General features: G+C 38.7%; 1 protein-coding gene across 1 annotated transcript in view; it reads left to right on the plus strand.

Annotated features, from left to right (window-relative positions):
* The window catches only part of LOC121387479 (thrombospondin type-1 domain-containing protein 4-like), a 168,577-nt gene that overhangs the window by 78,751 nt on the left and 69,274 nt on the right, over nt 1–20,552 (plus strand). The window contains exon 5 of the mRNA XM_041518616.1: nt 11,486–11,767. Within this exon, the coding sequence (XP_041374550.1) occupies nt 11,486–11,767 (282 nt within the window). The remainder of the gene's footprint in view (nt 1–11,485; nt 11,768–20,552) is intronic.

The raw sequence follows: 20,552 nt of genomic DNA on the forward strand, positions 1-20,552 counted from the left end.
CCGTACATTCAAAGTGTTTTGGGTCATTCTGGTATTTTTAATATCACAAAATGCATTTCTCACATTTTTAAAAATGCATGTGTGTCTGAGAATTACCGTAATAGTTACGGAGTCGAATTCTAGTCTATTTTTAGAGGGTATTTCACCATTTCAACATCACGACTCATGTTTCACACAATTCTAACTTTATCCAATTGTGTTACAGGTTTGTAGATTAACTAAACTTAGAGTTAATTTTCACGGGTTGAAACTAGGGTCTGTCCCTTTAAAACATTAAAGGCATATTGTCACAGACCACTGACCTATTTAAAGGCATATTGTCACAGACCACTGACCTATTTAAAGGCATATTGTCACAGACCACTGACCTACATGTATTTAATGGCCTAACAAAATATTGCCTGAACAAAAATAATTTAATTTGTCGCTAAATGTACTTTATTCAACCATCTTCATAATTCCGCCATACTCCATTTATTAATGATATTTTGTAAAAATAATTGAATTATGGCAATGGTCCATAATTCAAAAACTAAAATTTCCGAGAGGGTTGGCATGGATTTCATTCCATCATGGTTCAGTAAAGGTGATGCGATAGCTAGATTTGGTTTCCAACAATTAATGTAATTTTTATTTATTATCTATTTTTAGAGAAATAAGGTCCTTAAATCCGTTACAGTATGCCTTTAAAATGACATCAGGCATCCTTGTTTTGGGGTAAAATTTATTACTTTGTTAGACGTTTCGCAGTGCTTACGTGAAAGCAAAGGTTGGAATAAAATATTTTACTTGTTATTGGGAATACAAAGTGTAGAGTAAAATAGATTTAAACCATACAGAGCATACATATACAGTGAAACCTCTCAAGACCAGACCCTCTGTAAACCGGAATTCCCTCAAAACCGGACGTTTTATAGAGTCCCTTTTTAAAATAAGTACAGAACATAACCTCCCGAAACCGAATCCCTCTTAATTCCGGACAACTGTCTTGGTCCCAAGGGTGTCCGGTTTTGAGGGGTTTCACTGTAGTTCATAATTTTATTATAAAGTTACCTTTAAATAAATTCATCACATTCAGCTTTGCTGTGCTTAAGGCGATTTTTCACAGATGACAACGTAAACCTTGGGCAAAAAAAAATAAGTGCTTCAGCTATGCAGCTAGTTGAAATTTTCTTTTAGCTTTGGTATAGCACTGACCTTGAGCACAGAAGATTTGTGGTTCAAATCACCTTCATAGAGGTTGATTTATTTCTAATACAAATATTACAGGGTGTATATACTACCAAATCAAATCCAACAGACGACAATAGTAACATATGTGGCTAAAACTCCTACCTGCAGCATATCAATCGACATAAGAAAGAAGTGTTTTATTTAACGACGCACTCAACACATTTTATTTACAGTTATATGGCGTCAGACATATGGTTAAGGACCACACAGATTTTGAGAGGAAACCCGCTGTCGCCACTACATGGGCTACTCTTCCGATTGGCAGCAAGGGATCTTTTATTTGCACTTCCCACAGGCAGGATAGCACAAACCATGGCCTTTGTTGAACCAGTTATGGATCACTGGTCGGTGCAAGTGGTTTACACCTACCCATTGAGCCTTGCGGAGCACTCACTCAGGGTTTGGAGTCGGTATCTGGATTAAAAATCCCAAGCCTCGACTGGGATCCGAACCCAGTACCTACCAGCCTGTAGACCGATGGCCTGCCACGACGCCACCGAGGCTGGTCCCAATCGACATAAATGCCACGGATATAAATACTACCACCCCTCACACTTAAAGTGAATCAGAAAATATTGGGGGGTCAAGCTACTCATTTCTGAGATAACAGGTAGTGTCTATGACTACCCTAGTTCCTCTTAAAAACAGTGTCAGAATGACCATATGTTTGACATCCAATAGCCGATGATAAGATAAAAAATCAATGTGCTCTAGTGGCGTCGTTAAATAAAACAAACTTTACATTTTATCATCAATCACAGGACTTGTGGTGTTCACTTCTCTGTCAAAAGGGTGCACCTCAACCTTTGACCCAGCCAGAAATTATTTGGTTTAGTTGTACCTACAATGAAGCAGGTGTACATGTATATATCATAATTGTATTAAATAAACGGCACAAAGAGATGTATCACATGCTCGAAAAACCAAAATCATAGACATTTTGTCAATATTGTAGATGCCAGCATCTCTGGACATATGGTGTACATTATTTAACATTTTACAGAAAAATTGTGAAACCCACACTGTTAGCATTTCGGCTTTGAAAGTCCTTTTGAGTCTGTAGTGGATTGCGCAAATGTTTCAAAAATATCAAGGAGTCGATTTAAACATTTGAGATTTGATAATTGCACTGCCCTTACACAGTGTCACTGGTGACATTTGTTTTATGTAATATTTACCTGGTCTTTGCTGCTGTGTATCAAAAAGACGCCAACACTTTGTTTCAGGAGTATGTGTTTGTTTTACGGAGCACCATTGTTTGGTTAATGATAGCACATGTTCCTAGTACGAGAAATGTTAACTTTGAACTTTAATTGTCTGAGGAATTTTAAAATGTGTACGTTTTCCATTCACAAATAAATACCTTCAACAACTGAGGTGTTTGTTAGATAGAAACTGTATGTAATAGACTCCTTGCAGCTATAGATGCAGAAGTGGGTTCCCCATTAATAGGATGAGTTATCGTTATCTCTCTATCTCTCCCCTCCCTTCCCTCTACCTCTTTCTTTTATTCAGTCTCTCTCTCCCTCCCTGTATCTGTATATATTTCCATTTCCTCTCTCTCTCTCTACCGGCCTCGGTGGCGTCGTGGCAGGCCATCGGTCTACAGGCTGGTAGGTACTGGGTTTCGGATCCCAGTCGAGGCATGGGATTTTTAATCGAGATACCGACTCCAAACCCTGAGTGAGTGCTCCGCAAGGCTCAATGGGTAGGTGTAAACCACTTGCACCGACCAGTGATCCATAACTGGTTCAACAAAGGCCATGGTTTGTGCTATCCTGCCTGTGGGAAGCGCAAATAAAAGATCCCTTGCTGCCTGTCGTAAAAAGAGTAGCCTATGTGGCGACAGCGGGTTTCCTCTAAAAACAGTGTCAGAATGACCATATGTTTGACGTCCAATAGCCGATGATAAGATAAAAAATCAATGTGCTCTAGCGGCGTCGTTAAATAAAACAAACTTTACTTTTTACTCTCTCTCTCTCTCTCTCTCTCTCTCTCTCTCTCTCTCTCTCTCCCCCCCCCCCCCCCCCCACCATCTTTCTCTGTCTATCTATCTGTGTCTGTCTGCCTCTTTGTCTCTCTTTCAACCAAGTGTCCAAATAACCAAGAATGTCAGAAACCGAAATTAAAGCCTTAGTTTAAAATGTACTGGGTTATTGTTAAACAAATATTCCTTTCTTTTCTCTCCAACACACTGGATGCCTCCACATGTACAATGTGAATAATTAAGAAGTCTTTATTAGATATATGCAGTCAAACCTCCTGAAATAGCCACCTCTGTTAGGCAGCCCAGGGGCATGTTCAGGAATTTTAGCGGGATGGTGGGTGGTGGGTGGCATCTTCACTCTGGCGAGTGAAATTTATACGGGAGTCGAGTCATGCTTCCTCCAAAATATATATTTTTAAAAAATGAAAATTTCCTTTAGTAGGATTGGGAGGACATAACCCATTAAAGGCTGCCGGCTGTCTTAAACAAGACAAAATTTACTTCTCTCAAATCATTTGATACACATTTGCCAGTAACAACATATTGACCTGTATTAAACAGCCACTTGTCCTTAAGAACTCACGTTCTGATACGCCTTTGAGAGGTCTCTCTTATCATCAGTTTGATTGGTGTGTGAAAAATAGCACTTGGACAGAGAGAAGACAAGAAAAGGTTTTCTTATCTCCTGTAATGCTATTGTTGGAGCAGGTATAATTTCCGAGAAGACCATGTGATAATTGTACATGTATTATTCCACGCTGGTTGATAACGGTGACAGGAATGCATGGACGTAACGCACATGGTGCTGAGCTGAGTGCAGGTTTCAGGTTGCATAGTACCAAATAAGAGAGCTCCGTGTCAAAGTTCGAGGTGCACTGTCAAATATTTATTAGTAAAAGCAGCTGTGGCTGTGATTGGTAGTAATATGTGATATTGATTATTTGTGCAAATACCCGGTACTATTATCCACTGACAATAAATAAATACACTTTTATTTGTTATACAGTTGTTATGCAGTATGTACCAGAGGTTGGAACTAATGCGGGGTACCCCCAAAAATGGAACTGCAATTTTCAGTAAAAAATTACGGTTGTTATTAAAAACATTAATTAAATCTCTTAAATGGTATGTGAACCCCCATTTTCTTGCAGGTAGATTAGATGTGAGGTGCCACACAATGTTTTATTGCTGTACTTCCTGGTTGTGTTGATACGCTGCTTATATCAGTGTTATTAGTAAACGTTAACATTATCGGCAATAGGAATTGATTTGGTCTATTAGAACCTTCAGCGTGCACTGTCTGGCTGTGATTTCCCAGATCAAACCTGGTGTGGGATGAATGACTTGAGATAACGTAACAGGGAAAATTACTCAACAACATGTCTCTTCAAAGCAATTTGGCTTCAATGGAATGTTTTTGTAGGCATGCTGGACATTGTAGTCAAATATATTTTGTGGGTGGATACAAAATTTAAACATTTTACAATGTTTATTTAAATGGCAGTTATGGGGTTTGGGGGAGGGGGAGGTTTACGAAAGCTGCAGCGTTTGGTTAGCGATGTTCTGAAAATTATGCAGAATATTTTTAATGCATAAAAGTATTTTGTGGGTTGTGTGAAATAGTTTTATTAAAGGGACATTCCTGAGTTTGCTGCACTTTTTAAGATGTTATCGACTAACAAAGACTTTTTAACGATTGTAATTACATATCAAATATATTTTTCTGCATAAAATATTTTTTTTTCTTCTTTTTTTCGTACATACGAAATTATTTGAAGACAAAATCAAGTTTGGGCTTCTTACAAATATTAAGGCGACCAGAAATACATTGAATATACAGACACTGATATTCTAAACAAGAAAATGTATTTAATATGTAAGTTTAATCGTAGAAATATTTTATTAGTCGGAAACATCTTACAATGCAGCAAACTCAGAATGTCCCTTTAATCCTGTACCGGTTAAACCAGGGAGACCATAGATTTCATCTCTGTCATTCTGTCTGTCTGTCTCTCTGTTTGTCTCTCTGTCCATCAGTCTTACATTTTCCAGATGTTTTTTTTACCACAGTGCCGTGAGATACTGAGCTGAAATTTTGTGTATAGCTTTATCATGTTTGATCATAATGGCAATTTACTTCTTTTTTGGCCCTTGATCTTAGGAGATTTGAAACTTTGTTTCCCACACATTTTTTTTTTCGCAGTGCCTGAAAATAATGAGATGAAATTTGGTATATAGATACTTTGTATATTATGACAATTTTTACCCATTTCTCACATAGTTATGACCCTTGAATTTAGGAGATACAAAAAACATTTGAGTTCGGTAGGGGACATGTATTGCTATAGCAGTACTATCATAATGTTTTTCTTATTTTATTCTGTCCGTTTGATTAGATTTGCTTTGATTAGAAAGTGAGAGAGGAAACTCTCTGCCACCAAATACATGTAGGCTACTCCTAATTAGCATTTGGGTGAGATGTAGCCCAGTGGTAAAGTGCTTGCTTAATGCACGGTCGGTTTGTGATCGATCCCTGTCGGTGGTCCCATTGGGTTATTTCTCGCTCCAGCCAGTGCACTACGACTGGTATATCAAAGGCTGTGGTATGTGCTATCCTGTCTATGGGATGGTGCATATATAACATCCTTTGCTGCTAATCGAAAAGAGTAGCCCATGAATCGGCGACAGCAGGTTTCCTCCTCAATATCTGTGTGGTCCTTAACCATATGTCTGACGCCATATAACCGTAAATAAAATGTGTTGAGTGCATCGTTAAATAAAACATTTCCTAATTGGCATCAATTGAAGGATCTTTTATATACAATTTCTCATAGCCAGACATGTACATACTAGATGGCTCGAATTATTGGTTCCAGGCCAGCTCACTGGCCATGCCAAACATTTGGCCTGAGAGGGTCGTGCCCTAAAACCATAGGTGTAAAGGGGCACTCTAAAAGAATGTAGATTATATTACCGGTAGATGGCTCGAAACAAGAAAATATTACTGACCCACCTGGGACTGTTGATCCTGTAGATGACCTATGATACATTATACAGGTGCTGTATTGATCAACGTTATCCAAACCATTCCAATCAAGGTTAAAGTCTGTTTTGTTTAGTGACGCCACTAGAGCTCATAGATTAATTGACCAGTGGCTATTGGATATCAGATTAGTTGATAATTGTAACACAGTCTTCAGAGGAAACCCACTATATGTTTTGTTTAGAAACGAGGGATTTTTTATATGCACTTTTCTACAGACAGGACAGCACATATCATGGCCTTTGATAATACCAGTCATGGGGCACTGGCTGGGATGGGGAAAAACCCCAGTGAGTACCATGCACCTCTGGTGAGTACTAAATCCCGTCCTGGTGAAAAGATTGACGTCTGAGGTGCTTGAATTGTAGGACCCATTCTCTGATTATTATTTTGTTCCTCTCCCAACAAGTGCACCAATACTGGTATATATCAAAGGCCGTGGTATGTGCTATCCTGTTTGTGGGAGAATGTAGCAGGTTTTCTCTAAGACTTAAAAGAAAAAACCAAAAAAACCAAATGGGTGACATCCAATAGCAGATGATTAATAATTCAATGTGATCTAGTGGTGTCACTAAACAGAACAGACTTTAAAGGGACATTCCTGAGTTTGCTGCAATTTTTAAGATGTTATCGACAAACAGACTTTTTAACGATTGTAATTACATATTAAATATAATTTTTTGCATAAAATATTACTGGGTGTATATTAAATGTGTTTCTGATAGTTCTAATATTTGTGTCAGCTTAAATTTCATTTTATTTGCTAAAAAATATTTGTTCATACGTACGAAATTATTTGAAGACAAAATCCAGTTTGGGCTTCTTACAAATATTAAGACAACCAGAAACACATTGAATATACAGACACTGATATTCTAAACAATAAAACATATTTATCATGTATGTTTAATCGTAGAAATGTTTTATTAGTCGGAAACATTTTACACTGCAGCAAACTCAGGAATGTACCTTTAACTTTCTCTGGCCCACCACTGTTGTCTGAGGTACAGTGGGTTGCAGGATCAATTGTCCACAATGGACTGGTTTTCTCCCTATCCCATCCAGTGCCCCAAACCAACACATTAAAGGCTGTGGTTTGTACTATCCAGCCAGCTCGGGAAAGCAAAAGTTCGCTTGATGCTTTTCAAAAGCATTAGTCTGTGTTTCCTTTATATATAAAAATACCCATACGTTAAACACCAAATGTCCATAATTTCAAATGTACTGAAGTACAATATATCATTAAACAAACATTCCTTTCATTTCTTTTTCTTTCTTTTCTTTTCTCTCTCCTCTCCTCTCCTCTCCTCGCCCGAGTGACACAATGCAAAATGGCTGCACACAGATTAAATGGCCTATTTTAGCAATAATCTGTTTCAAAATTATAATTGATTGTCCTATATGTCTAACGAACACTATTTGTGCTCATTTACACAGTTAATAACACAATTTTTGTTAAATAATGATCAAATATATTTACATTGGCTTTTTTTTATATTGTCATTTTGTGTTGTCCAAACTAAGGAGCATGGGACACCATTTATATTTATCTCATTTGCACAATCTAAATGTTTCTGAAACAGACTATAACAGAAAGTGTTTGTTATTTAGAACTTATAAAAGGTCGGATCCATTGTTTGTTGCTGTTTTATGTAAACATTAGCGACAGAAGTGGTTGTTTTAATGTTTGCTGCACAGACTTATGTGCCGTCATGCAGGCCAGTAAAAGCAGGGGGGTCCCACTAAAAATGCACTTATTACTGAAGTAAAATAACATTAAAATTAAAATTACCTTAGTTGTAACACGTTTATTGTTCTATTGTACTGTGTCAGTGAAACAAATATTTTTAAAGAAATATTTGAACTTTAAAATATAACACAAATGCTTAGGTGCGCAGACTTATGTGCCACCAGTGTATGTTGGATACATGTTGCTGCTTTTTAGTCCTGTAACGAACCAATTGTAAGGGACTATATAGTTTCATCTCCTTTCTGTCTATTTGTCTGTCCATCCATCTGTCTGTCCTACAAATAGTTTTCCAGATGTTTTTTTCACAGTTCCTTGAAGTAATTGAGCTGACATTTTCTGTGTAGCTTTTGCTTTCCTTTCCTTTATTTTCCCTTCCTTTTCTTTCCTATACCACTTGGATACATTCTGCTGCTTTTTAAATTAACGATCTGGCGAGATGGATCTGAAGTAAATTGTGATGACTAAGGAGCTAGATTTGCCCATAATCCTCGTGTTAATCTGCACCTGTGAGTTGGTGACAGGAAGACAAATCGTTTACATGGACCAAGCCACAACGACAATGCTGCCAACACATTGAAGACATATGCCATTTGTTTTACCTTTCCGCTTGTCACACCAATAGATTCGCCCAACTAACTTACCGTTTCGCTGACATCTAGGCGTCGGAAGATGCCAATAATGGGGTGGGGGTTGGAAGTTTGGTTGGTTGAGAGGGAGCAGTTGGAAATTAATTATTTAGTCTCAGTTTTATGTCCTCTGTTTATAGTTACACCCAGTATACATTTGTGGGAAAAGGTTTCCTGTGTACCAAAGAAAAAGGTCTGCAAAGGGTGTAGATGTGTGAAATGATGACATCTTGTAACTGGATGAGAGAGGGTCACAGAGTCAGACCATCTTGGCTTCAAAAATAAGAGGACCGCGATCTCACCCTTGCCCCCCAAACCCCCCCACCCCCCAAACTAATGACACCTGTGGCTGAATTCTGTATCACAAATCTGATGTTAAAGTATGTTTTGTTTAACGAAACCACTAGAGCACACTGATTTATTAATCATTGGTTATTGGATGTCGAACATGTGGCAATTTTGACATATACTATAGTCAAAGAGTGACAACCTGCTACTTTTTCTCATTAGTAGCAAGGCATCTTTTATATGCACCATCAAACAGACAGGATAGGACATACCATGGCCTTTGGTATATATGTTTTGGTGAAATAGCCTAATGGGTCCACCGACGGGGTTCGATCCTAGACAAACTCACATCAAGCAAGCGCTTTACCACTTGGGCTACATCAACCACCCACCCACCCACCCACCCACCCACCCACCCACTGCCCACCCCCAAAGAATCTGATGTTTGCTGATTTACAATACATCAGATCTTCAAATTACCCATAACACATTTTAATTGCTTATATCAGATGTTACGTTACTGCCATATAGTGGCATAAATCTGAGTGTCAGTCAGCGTTAATGTTTTCATATTGAAAAGAGGTTGAACAGGATCTGTCCTGGGCTCGGTGAAGCTCTGACATCACCAGACACCTGCAGCAGGAGATATTTATGTGTGGAGAGCTCACCTTTCTTGTATCCATCAGAGGATGATTTGTACACTACAACAGGCCTTAGTTTTGACAAATTAGAGGGCAAGGCCATGCATATGTCCTAGACTGATGGCGATCTTTTGAGAACATTATGGACAGAAAGCAAAAAAAAAAGAAGAAATGTTTTATTTCACGACACACTCAACACATTTACGGTTATATGGCATCAGACATGTGGTTAAGGACCACACAGATATTGAGAGAGGAAACCCACTGTTGCCACTTCATTGGTTACTCTTTTCGATTGGCAGCAAGGGATCTTTTATGTGCACCATCCCACAGACAGGGTAGGACATATCACGGCCTTTGATATACCAGTCGTGGTGCACTGGCTGGAACGAGAAATAGCCCAATGGGCCCACCGACGGGCATTGATCCCAGACCGACCGCACATCGAGCGAGCTCTTTACCACTGGGCTACGTTCCACCTCTGGCCAGAAAGCTGGGCAACAAGGCAAACTTGAACAAGTGTCTTAATATGACACAACAGCACTTTCAAGAGTCTTGTTTGAGTGTGATCACCAGTTAGTAACATTGATAGTACGGTAAGACTCATTTATTCATTTCAACTTATTTTCGTGCTTATATCCAATTAAGATTCAAGCACGCTGTCCCGGGCACACACACACACACCGGCTATCTAGGCTGTCTGTCCAGGACAGTGGGTTTGGTTAGTGAGAGAGAAGAAGGTGTAGTGGCCATACACGTACCCACTGAGCCCTTAAGAACTCGCTCTGGGTTGGAGCTGCGAACCCTGTACCGACCAGCCTGTAGTCCGATGGCTTAATCACTGTGCCACCGAGGCTGGTAGTAAGGTTTAGCCAGTTTGGCTGTGAGACTGTGTTCAAGTTTTAGGGCATAGAAGCATATGACTAGGGCACTAGGCTGCATGGCCACAGTTAAGTTCGAGCCAGTTCATGGGTTGGGATTTAGCTCAGATGGTGTGTGGGTCATGGGATTGAGTGAATGAATGTTTAACGACACCCCAGCACGAAAAGTAATCAGCTGTTGAGTGTCAAACTATGGTTAATGCAAAAAATTAATGATAGGATTGAATGCCCATTGGGTTTTTTTCTGTGTCAGTTATCCCGTGCCCCATGTATGGGATATCATTACCACAACTGGTATATCAAAATGTCATGGTATGTGCTATCCTCTCTGTGGGTTGGTGCATATAAAAGATCCCTTGCTACTAATGGAAAAATGTTGTGAGTTTCCTCTGAGACTATATGTCAAATTACCAAATATTTGACATCCAATAGCTGTTGATTAATAAATCAATATGCTCTGGTGGTGGCGTTAAACAAAACAAACTTTTGTTGGTATAAAAGGGATCTGTACTACAGAAGGAAATCTTTTATTTAACGACGCACTCAACACATTTTATTTACGGTAATATGGCATTGGACATATGGTTATGGACCAAACAGATATTGAGAGAGGAAACCCGCTGTCACCACTTCATGGGCTACTCTTTTCGATTAGCAGCAAGGGATCTTTTATATGCACCATCCCACAGACAGGATAGTAGATATCACGGCCTTTGTTACACCAGTTAATTGTGGTGCACTGACTGGAATGAGAAATGGCCCAATGGGTCCACCGACGGGGATCGATCCTGAACCGACCGTGCATCAAGCGAACGCTTTACCATTGGGCTATGTCCCGCCCTTCTGTATTACAGAGAATTCTAAACAAATTCATGTGAGAGGTAATTTATATTATGAGTGAGTTTACTGGTACATCACGAGTAAAAGCAAGTGATGTACAATATGGAAAACACACTTGTGATATAAACGTCTCTTATGACAACGTCTCTTATGACAACGTCTCTTATGAGAATGTCTCGTATGATGTCTCTATGAGAACATCTCGTATGACAATGTCTCGTATGACAACGTCTCTTATGAAAACGTCTCGTATGACAACATCTCTTATGACAACGTCTCGTATGACAACATCTCGTATGACAACGTCTCTTATGACGTCTCTTATGACAACGTCTCGTATGACAATATCTCGTATGAGAACGTCTCGTATGACAATGTCTCGTATGAGAACGTCTCGTATGACAATGTCTCGTATGAGAACATCTCTTATGACATCTCTTATGACAACGTCTCGTATGAGAACGTCTCATGGTATTCTGTTTGTTATAATACACATCAGTAAACAAAACAGTTCCTTCCAACATAACCAAACTTGCAATCAGAATGCACTGAGCTTAGTCTAGGGAAGATGAAGTCACTTACGTCAGCTTGGCACCAGCAATCAGCTGATCAGAGGTCATGACCTCTTAAACGACATATCCCACGATGTGGGAGATGGAAATTATTCCATAGGTATCTCCACCACCAGAATGGGGGAATGGGGTGCAACGTAACCCAGTGGTAAGCAACTTGCCAGATGCACAGTCAGTTTAGGGTCAATCCCCATCAGTGGGCCTATTTAAAAGGGCTATTTCTTGTTCCATTAAAGGCCATGGTATGTGTTATTCTGTCTGTGGGATGGTGCATATAAAAGATCCCTTGCTACTAATAGAAAAATGTAACGGATGCATGTATATGTCAGAATTACTTAATATTTCACATCCAATAGCCGATGATTAATAAATCAATGTGTTCTAGTGGTGTTGTTAAACAAAACAAACTTTAACTTTGTGGGAGATGGAAAATATTCCACAGATATCTCAACTATTGGTGGCGTATTAATGAATTTTAGTAATGGTCAGCATATTTGAATCTGTAGACATTTGGTACGTGTCAATGCCATGCGACAAATTAGTCTTGACTTTTGCATCACACATTAAATTGGTTTTGCCTGGTGTTATGTATGATATGCTTAAGTATCGGTGTTATGTGCAATATGTTTAGGTATCGGGTTGTTTGTACATGTTGTATGTACGTCATTTACCTGCCTCACTTAACTGCATGCTCAATGTTTGCTAGTGAAATAATACAGTTGTTTCCCAGGAGTGTGACATTTCTCAGCCCACACATGTAGGTTTGTCTCGGGCATAGTCGAACCTGTCTATTCAGACCACTCTGAGAAATATTATTTTGTGTATGTTCAAACTTGTCTATTAAGACGACTATTTATAACAATCAACCTGTATGACCTACAAATATAAATGTACATTTGTCTCCGGTATAGTCAAACCTGTCTACATAGACCACGGTATGTAATAACCACCAGGAGAGAGACCGAGAGCAAGAGGGAGTGAGGGAGGGAGAGAAGGAGGGAGGGAAGGGGAGGGAGGGAGAGAGGTGGAGGGAGGGAGAAGAGCCAATCCTTACCTATCACATTCACCCAAATATCTTTTAAAGAGGATTTTTTTTTTTATTGTAGCATGGGATGCACTTTTAATCATATAGTCAAAGCTGTCTGTATAGCTAGACCACTCTGTGTAATTGGGGCCTCGGTGGTGTCGTAGTTGAGCCATCGGACATAAGGCTGGTAGGTACAGGGTTCGCAGCCCAGTACCGGCTCCAAACAAGAGTGAGTTTTAACAACTCAATGGGTAGGTGTAAGACCACTGCACACCCTCTTCTCTCAAACTAACCACTAACAACTAACTCACTGTCCTCGACATACAGCCCAAATAGCTGAGGTGTGTGCCCAGGACAACATGCCTGAACCTTAATTGGATATAAGCACGAAAATAAGTTGAAATGAACTAACTGGGGCACAGTGGGGATTTTTGTCTTTTCTGCAGGAAGGTCATTTTAATTCAATACTGTCATTAACAGGTGCTGTAGAGTTAACAACATTCATAAATGCATTTCAGGTTATTTTAATCTAATTAAACTTTTAACATTTCAGTGGTTTTGAGGTGAAATATTTTGAGGTCAGCATGTTTGTACCAGGGCTTCTAGATTATGGTAGCCCCACTCCCATGGCTAGTGATATTCAGTGTTGGGCTAGTAAATAACTACTATTGCTATGCCAGACAGGACTTCTAGATTATGGTAGCCCCACTCCCATGGCTAGTGATATTCAGTGTTGGGCTAGTAAATAACTACTATTGCTATGCCAGACAGGACTTCTAGATTATGGTAGCCCCACTCCCATGGCTAGTGATATTCAATATTGGGCTAGTAAATAACTACTATTGCTATGCCAGACAGGACTTCTAGATTATGGTAGCCCCACTCCCATGGCTAGTGATATTCAATGTTGGGCTAGTAAATAACTACTATTGCTATGCCAGACAGGACTTCTAGATTATGGTAGCCCCACTCCCATGGCTAGTGATATTCAATGTTGGGCTAGTAAATAACTACTATTGCTATGCTAGACAGGACTTCTAGATTATGGTAGCCCCACTCCCATGGCTAGTGATATTCAATGTTGGGCTAGTAAATAACTACTATTGCTATGCCAGACAGGGCTTCTAGATTATGGTAGCCCCACTCCCATGGCTAGTGATATTCAATGTTGGGCTAGTAAATAACTACTATTGCCATGCCCGACGGCTAGTGAAAAAAAAAGAAGAAAAAAAAGAGTCAAATGTTGCAGTTAAGTCTATTTTGTAAATATGAATATCCTGCCCCCCTCTCCAACCCCCAATGTTAGTGTTTTTAATTTCTATCTCCCTCTTTAGGTAACATATCTGATTATAACTATTATTTAGTAAAATTATATTAACTTAATACAAAGTAAGGCTAGTTAATTTTTAATCGTGACTAGTACATTTTAAAAATCACTGATCCATGGCTAGTGGATTTAAAATAAATTCTAGAAGCCCTGTTTGTACTTAATTTGGACATGATGATTTTAGGCATACATATTTTGGGCACACTGTTTATTACCTCAACTTTGATGCAATCTAAAGCCCTGTAACCGTTTGTTTTTGTCCAATCCACCCTATATAATGACCACTTTCATGTATGTGACATTTCCGCTTTTGCAGAAGCAGTCACATACAGCAGTATGCACTCAACACATTTTATTTATGGTTATATGGCATCAGGCATATGGTTAAGGACCACACAGATTTTGAGACGAAACCTGCTGTCGCCACTACATGGGCTACTCTTCCGATTAGCAGCAAGGGATCTTTTATTTGTGCTTCCCACAGGCAGGATAGCACAAACCATGGCCTTTGTTGAACCAGTTATGGATCACTGGTCGGTGCAAGTACTTTACACCTACCCATTGAGCCTTGCGGAGCACTCACTCAGGGTTTGGAGTCGGTATCTGGATTAAAAATCCCATGCCTCGACTGGGATCTGAACCCAGTACCTACCAGCCTGTAGACCGATGGCCTACCACGACGCCACCGAGGCCGGTTTGTCTGTTTAGGATCAATCCCTGTCAGTGGGCCCATTGGGCTATATCTCGTTCCAGTCAGTGCTCCACAACTGGCGTAACAAAGTCCATGGTATGTACTATCCTATTTGTGAGATGCTGCATATAAAAGATCCCTTGCTGCTAATCAAAAAGTAGCATTGCTGCAGCAGGTTTCCTATTTTATTATCTTAGTGAAAGGCCGTGGTATGTGATTTCCTGTCTGAGGGAAAGTGCATATATAAAAGATCCCTTGCTGCATTAGGTAAAATGTAGCGGGTATCCTCTGATGACTACGAGTCAGAATTACCAAATGTTTAACATCCAATAGCCGATGATTAATTAATCAGTATGCTCTAGTGGTGTTGTTAAACAAGACAAACTTAAATTTTTTACCATGTCTTTTTAGTAAATCTGTTTGACATCTACAAATGCTACATAAAATGCTGTGTTTAAATTAAAAGAAAAATCTCTATAGAATGTTTAAAATCAAAAGGCATTTCTTAATATTTTTCTTTCTTTTTTTTAAATTTGTTTTCATTGTCAAAACCATATACCTTTTTGTTTACCACATACATCAAGAAGGAAACGTTATGGTTATAAAACATGTCTTTATTTGTCGTGATCAAAGTAGAGCATTTTTGTTCATTTTATGAACCTGTATATTGAAATCTGTGTGTACATATATATCCATGTCATGTTTTTAAGTTAAACAGTGTTGTATGACCGTGACAACAAACAACTTGTTACACTACATACAAACACTCAAGAACTTTCTAAAGATTTTTTTTTTTTTTTTACTTACGTCTCAAGAATGCACTTTTTGATTGATGTCTGTTTGTACCAGCGAGCCACAAATCTTTATTGAGAGTGTTCTTTTGAAGTCTCCATATTGAATCGATTCACTTTTGTTGGCCTGTGTGTTTCTGATCTCATGTGAATCCATTTACACATGGCTGGGTGAAATTGAAAACATCAATCGATTTTCAATGAGGTCCGTAGCTTTAAATTAGACTATTGTATGCAACCCATGTCAAGACAAACTGTTCCTACTATTGGTCGTTACATGTACAGGAAAAATTGTATTTTGGGATTTAGATATCTTATTATAAAACAGCTAATAATAGTATTAGAGCCATAGTAAGGGTAGGGATAGTGGGTGGAAGGCAAGGAAGCAGTCCTGGAAAATAGTGGTGGGGAGGTGAATGGAATATTCCAATACAAAGTTTGAAGAAATAAAACTTTTTAATGATTGAAAAACAACCAACCTAATGGTTCTGCCATTAGCCGTAATGGTAATATTGTGTTAGGGTTAGGGTGTAGCCCTGTGGTAAAGCACTTGCCTGATGCACGGTCAGTCTAGGATCTATCCCCATCGGTGGGCCCATATTGGGCTATTTTTCATTCCAGTCATTGCACCATGACTGGTATAGCCAGGGGACAATATTTCGAAATCTGAGGTAACCGGAAGTCGGTTCACGTGATTTTTACCTAGGTAACCAATTGTTTGGTTACGTGAATTATGTTTGCGTAACCTGTGGATTACCTGATTGGTTACCTCAAAGTTACGTTGAAATTATATTTAAATACATAATTTTTAGCTCAAACATAAAGTTAAAACAAAATACAAAAGAAAACGTTTTATAGAAGAGTTTCTTTAATGCTTGCAAATCGAAAGAAGTGACTTGTAGATGTTTCTTTTGTTTTCGTACGATCGTAGCGTTGTAGATTTATTATTATTATTATTATTCACCATTTGCCATCGGGATCGCAAAAAGTAATTTTTAGTTACCTGAATCTAAAAACCACTGTCCTCGGACATTGGGCCACTGTATTCTATAACCTCTGTGCAGCTTGCGGAAGTTAATACTATTGTAAAAGGACTAAATATCAGCCCAGTACTGAAACAAAATAGATACATTTGGAGGAAAAATGCCCATTCCCTGGTGTATGATTAGACTAATAATTTTCTTTTATAAATAACAAATAAAGGCTACCATTTGTCACTGATATGTAAAATTTAGTATACAGCAGACTCAAAAAAAGAAAAAAAACACCCACCAAAAACCCAAGCAACAAATGTCCAGTTCCTCTGAACTATAAAACAGGCTACTCATTGGTGCATGATTAGATTAATAAACATAAATCTTATAATAACATAAAAAGAAAGACCACAATTTGACACCGATATTTCGCGATGGTGATGCTACTTTTACTTTATCGCTGGTACTCCTATACTACAGTGACGTTCCAAATGTTTGTTATTTAAAGCTCATTATGCGATGTTAGTATTTTTCAGCTTTTGTGACATTTTTGCATTTTTGTTTACGTTAAAACTGTTTTCAACCTTTCTAAAATTATAGGCAATCCAATATTATGTCTACATATATTCCTTTAGAGATAGAATAGCAGCAGATAATTTAGGCGCCTTATCCGTGCACATTTCTTTACAACTTTTGGCTCGACTCTATACTGAGTCTTCGGTCACAAGTTACAACCGTTGCAATATACCGTTGGCTACTGGTTTGCTGCACATCAAGTATCTAAAAATCAGTCTAAAACATTTGTCGGAATACTAGTAGTATGTCTGCATGAATAAACTTACTGTAATCGTGAAGTCTGCAAGTTTTAATTTCTGAACGTCTACAGGTCACGACGTAACCAATTTGCGGTTCGCGTAAATTTAATTTTGCGTAACCGACACGCGAACAGAACGGCGGTTCGCGTGAAATATTGTGCCCTGTATATCAACGACTGCATGGTATACAAAAGATTCTTTACTACTAATGGGAAAATGTAGCAGGTTTCTTATCTAAGACTGTATGTCAGAATTACCAAATGTGTGACATCAAATAGCTGATGAATAATAAATCAAATGCTGTGGTATGTGCTGTCTTGCTAAAGTTACCTATGCTGACCTACTTGTTATTAAAATGCATTACAACATGGTGGTAGAGATACCTATGGAATATTTTTATCTCCCACATAATTTGTTATGTTATAAACACAGCTAGAGCACATTGATTTATTAATTATCGGCTATTGCATGTCAGACATTTGGTAATTTTTGAAATATAGTCTTAAAGAGGAAACCATTATTATGCTATTATTCCATCAGCAGCAAGTAACTAATGGGGATCGATCCTAGACAGACCGCATATCAGGCATATGCTTTACCACTGGGCTACGTCCCGCCCCATCACAATGCATGTATGATTGAGATATCTTCTACTTAGCTGAGCCAGTGCATCACGACTGGTATATCAAAGACCGTAGTATGTACTACCCTGTCTGTGGGATGGTGCATATGAAAGATCCCTTGCTGCTAATCAAAAAGAATAGCCCATGAAGTGGCGACAGTGGGTTTCCTCTCTCAATATCTGTGTGGTCCTTAACCATATGTCTGATGCCATATAACCGTAAATAAAATGTGTTGAGTGCGTCATTAAATAAAACATTTCTTTCTTTCTTTCTTTCTTTTTTTCTTTCTTTCTACTTAGCTGAGGCTGAGCTTCAGATTATGTTATATTTTAATTTTGTAATGTTCTAAAATACATCTCAGAGTTCCTAGTTCTCCACACACTGTTCCAAACCCTCCACTCACGTTGTGCTGTCTTATATCCGACAGGCCATATTTAGTTTGGCCTGCTGTTGTTCTTTAAAAACCCGAAGGCCATAATTTGCTTCCTATTCCAAGCAGGCCATAGTTAGTTTGGCCTGCTGTTGTTCTTTAAAAACCCGAAGGCCATAATTTGCTTCCTATTCCAAGCAGGCCATAGTTAATTTGGCCTGCTGTTGTTCTTTAAAAACCCGAAGGCCATAATTTGCTTCCTATTCCAAGCAGGCCATAGTTAGTTTGGCCTGCTGTTGTTCTTTAAAAACCAGAAGGCCATAATTTTCTTCCTATTCCAAGCAGGCCATAGTTAGTTTGGCCTGCTGTTGTTCTTTAAAAACCCGAAGGCCATAATTTGCTTCCTATTCCAAGCAGGCCATAGTTAGTTTGGCCTGCTGTTGTTCTTTAAAAACCCGAAGGCCATAATTTGCTTCCTATTCCAAGCAGGCCATAGTTAGTTTGGCCTGCTGTTGTTCTTTAAAAACCCGAAGGCCATAATTTGCTTCCTATTCCAAGCAGGCCATAGTTAGTTTGGCCTGCTGTTGTTCTTTAAAAACCAGAAGGCCATAATTTGCTTCCTATTCCAAGCCCTGTAATTAATTATTAAGCTAATGGGTGGGGCATAGCCCAGTGGTAAAGCGCTCGATTGATGCGCCGTCGGTTTCGAATCGATCTCTGTCGGTGGGCCTATTGGACTATTTCTTGCTCCAGCCAGTGCACCATGACTAGTATGTCAAAGGCCGTGGTATGTACTATCCTGTCTGTGGGATTATGTATATGAAAGATCCCTTGCTACTAATGAAAAAATATAGCGGGTTTCCTCTCTATGACTGTGTCAAAATTGACAAAAAATTTGACATCGAATAGCCGATGATTAATAAATCAATGTGCTCAAGTGATGTTGTTAAGCAAAACAAACTCTTTTTTGTCTCTTGAATTTTTGGTAATTTAAAAATGGACTGTTTTTTATGTACAGGCTGCTATTTTGAGACCTGGATTACTCAGGGGTGGGAATTCTCCTCGGATCAGCTGTTTTCCTATCATGGAACATTGCATTTCCTCGCATTTTAATCATCCTTTCCTCCAAAATGTGTCAGATGGCACAGATTTTAACCTAGGGTTTCGAGAATTTCCGGGACCCCTCTAGATTTCCTCTTTTTTACAGTTTATCAATTCCCACCCCTGATTACTCTATCCCTCCCACACCCCACCTCACCACCACTACCGTATTTGACCGGAAATAAGCCCAGGGGGCCAAGACAACTCATTGTGAGCTTGGCATGGGGTGGGCTTATTCCCAGACAAGGGGCCAGTTTTGTTGAAATTTTTTTTAATAATAATAATTAAAATAAATAACAATATTTAAATGAACTAGGAAAAAAAACAAAAAAAATTCAGTAGCACATCTATTAATTAGTGTTCCATTTGTTATTAATAAATAATAATTGTTTATTAATTAAATTGGTTTTTTTTTTACTAGTATCTAATTATCAGAAACACACCTTCTATGTTACAATTACTTACCAGTGCTGTTTATTTACATCCAAAATTTAATGCTGAGAAGACTTAAAACAACAGCAATTAACAACAAACTCAATAGCCTATACACACGTTGCTGACACCGGCAGCTAGCTTACACTGCAAAGAATTGTCAATCTAAGGTCATTGTTCTTAGCCAATCAGAATACGGTATTTGCTTAATTAGCATTAACTGCGGACCCAGTGTGGTGGTAAAAATAGACACTGGTTTTTAGTTCATACTTGGCTTGGATACTTCAGAGAAATACTGCAGGCATGAAATTGAAAACAATGTTACACACTGTTATTGTTAGACTGCTAAATCTCACTGGTGGTAAAATATTGTGTTACATTTGTGTTTAATTATCTGCAGGAGGTATGACCTTTTAAATGAACTTTGAGCAAACTTGCAATTTCATGTTATTTATAAGGTGACGAAGTTGGGGGTGGGCTTATTTACGAATGAGGGCCTAATTTCTTAAATGCTATCAAAACGGAGGTGGGCTTATTCAA

Source organism: Gigantopelta aegis, chromosome 2 (genome assembly GCF_016097555.1).
Source record: "Gigantopelta aegis isolate Gae_Host chromosome 2, Gae_host_genome, whole genome shotgun sequence".
Lineage (NCBI taxonomy): Eukaryota > Metazoa > Mollusca > Gastropoda > Neomphalida > Peltospiridae > Gigantopelta > Gigantopelta aegis.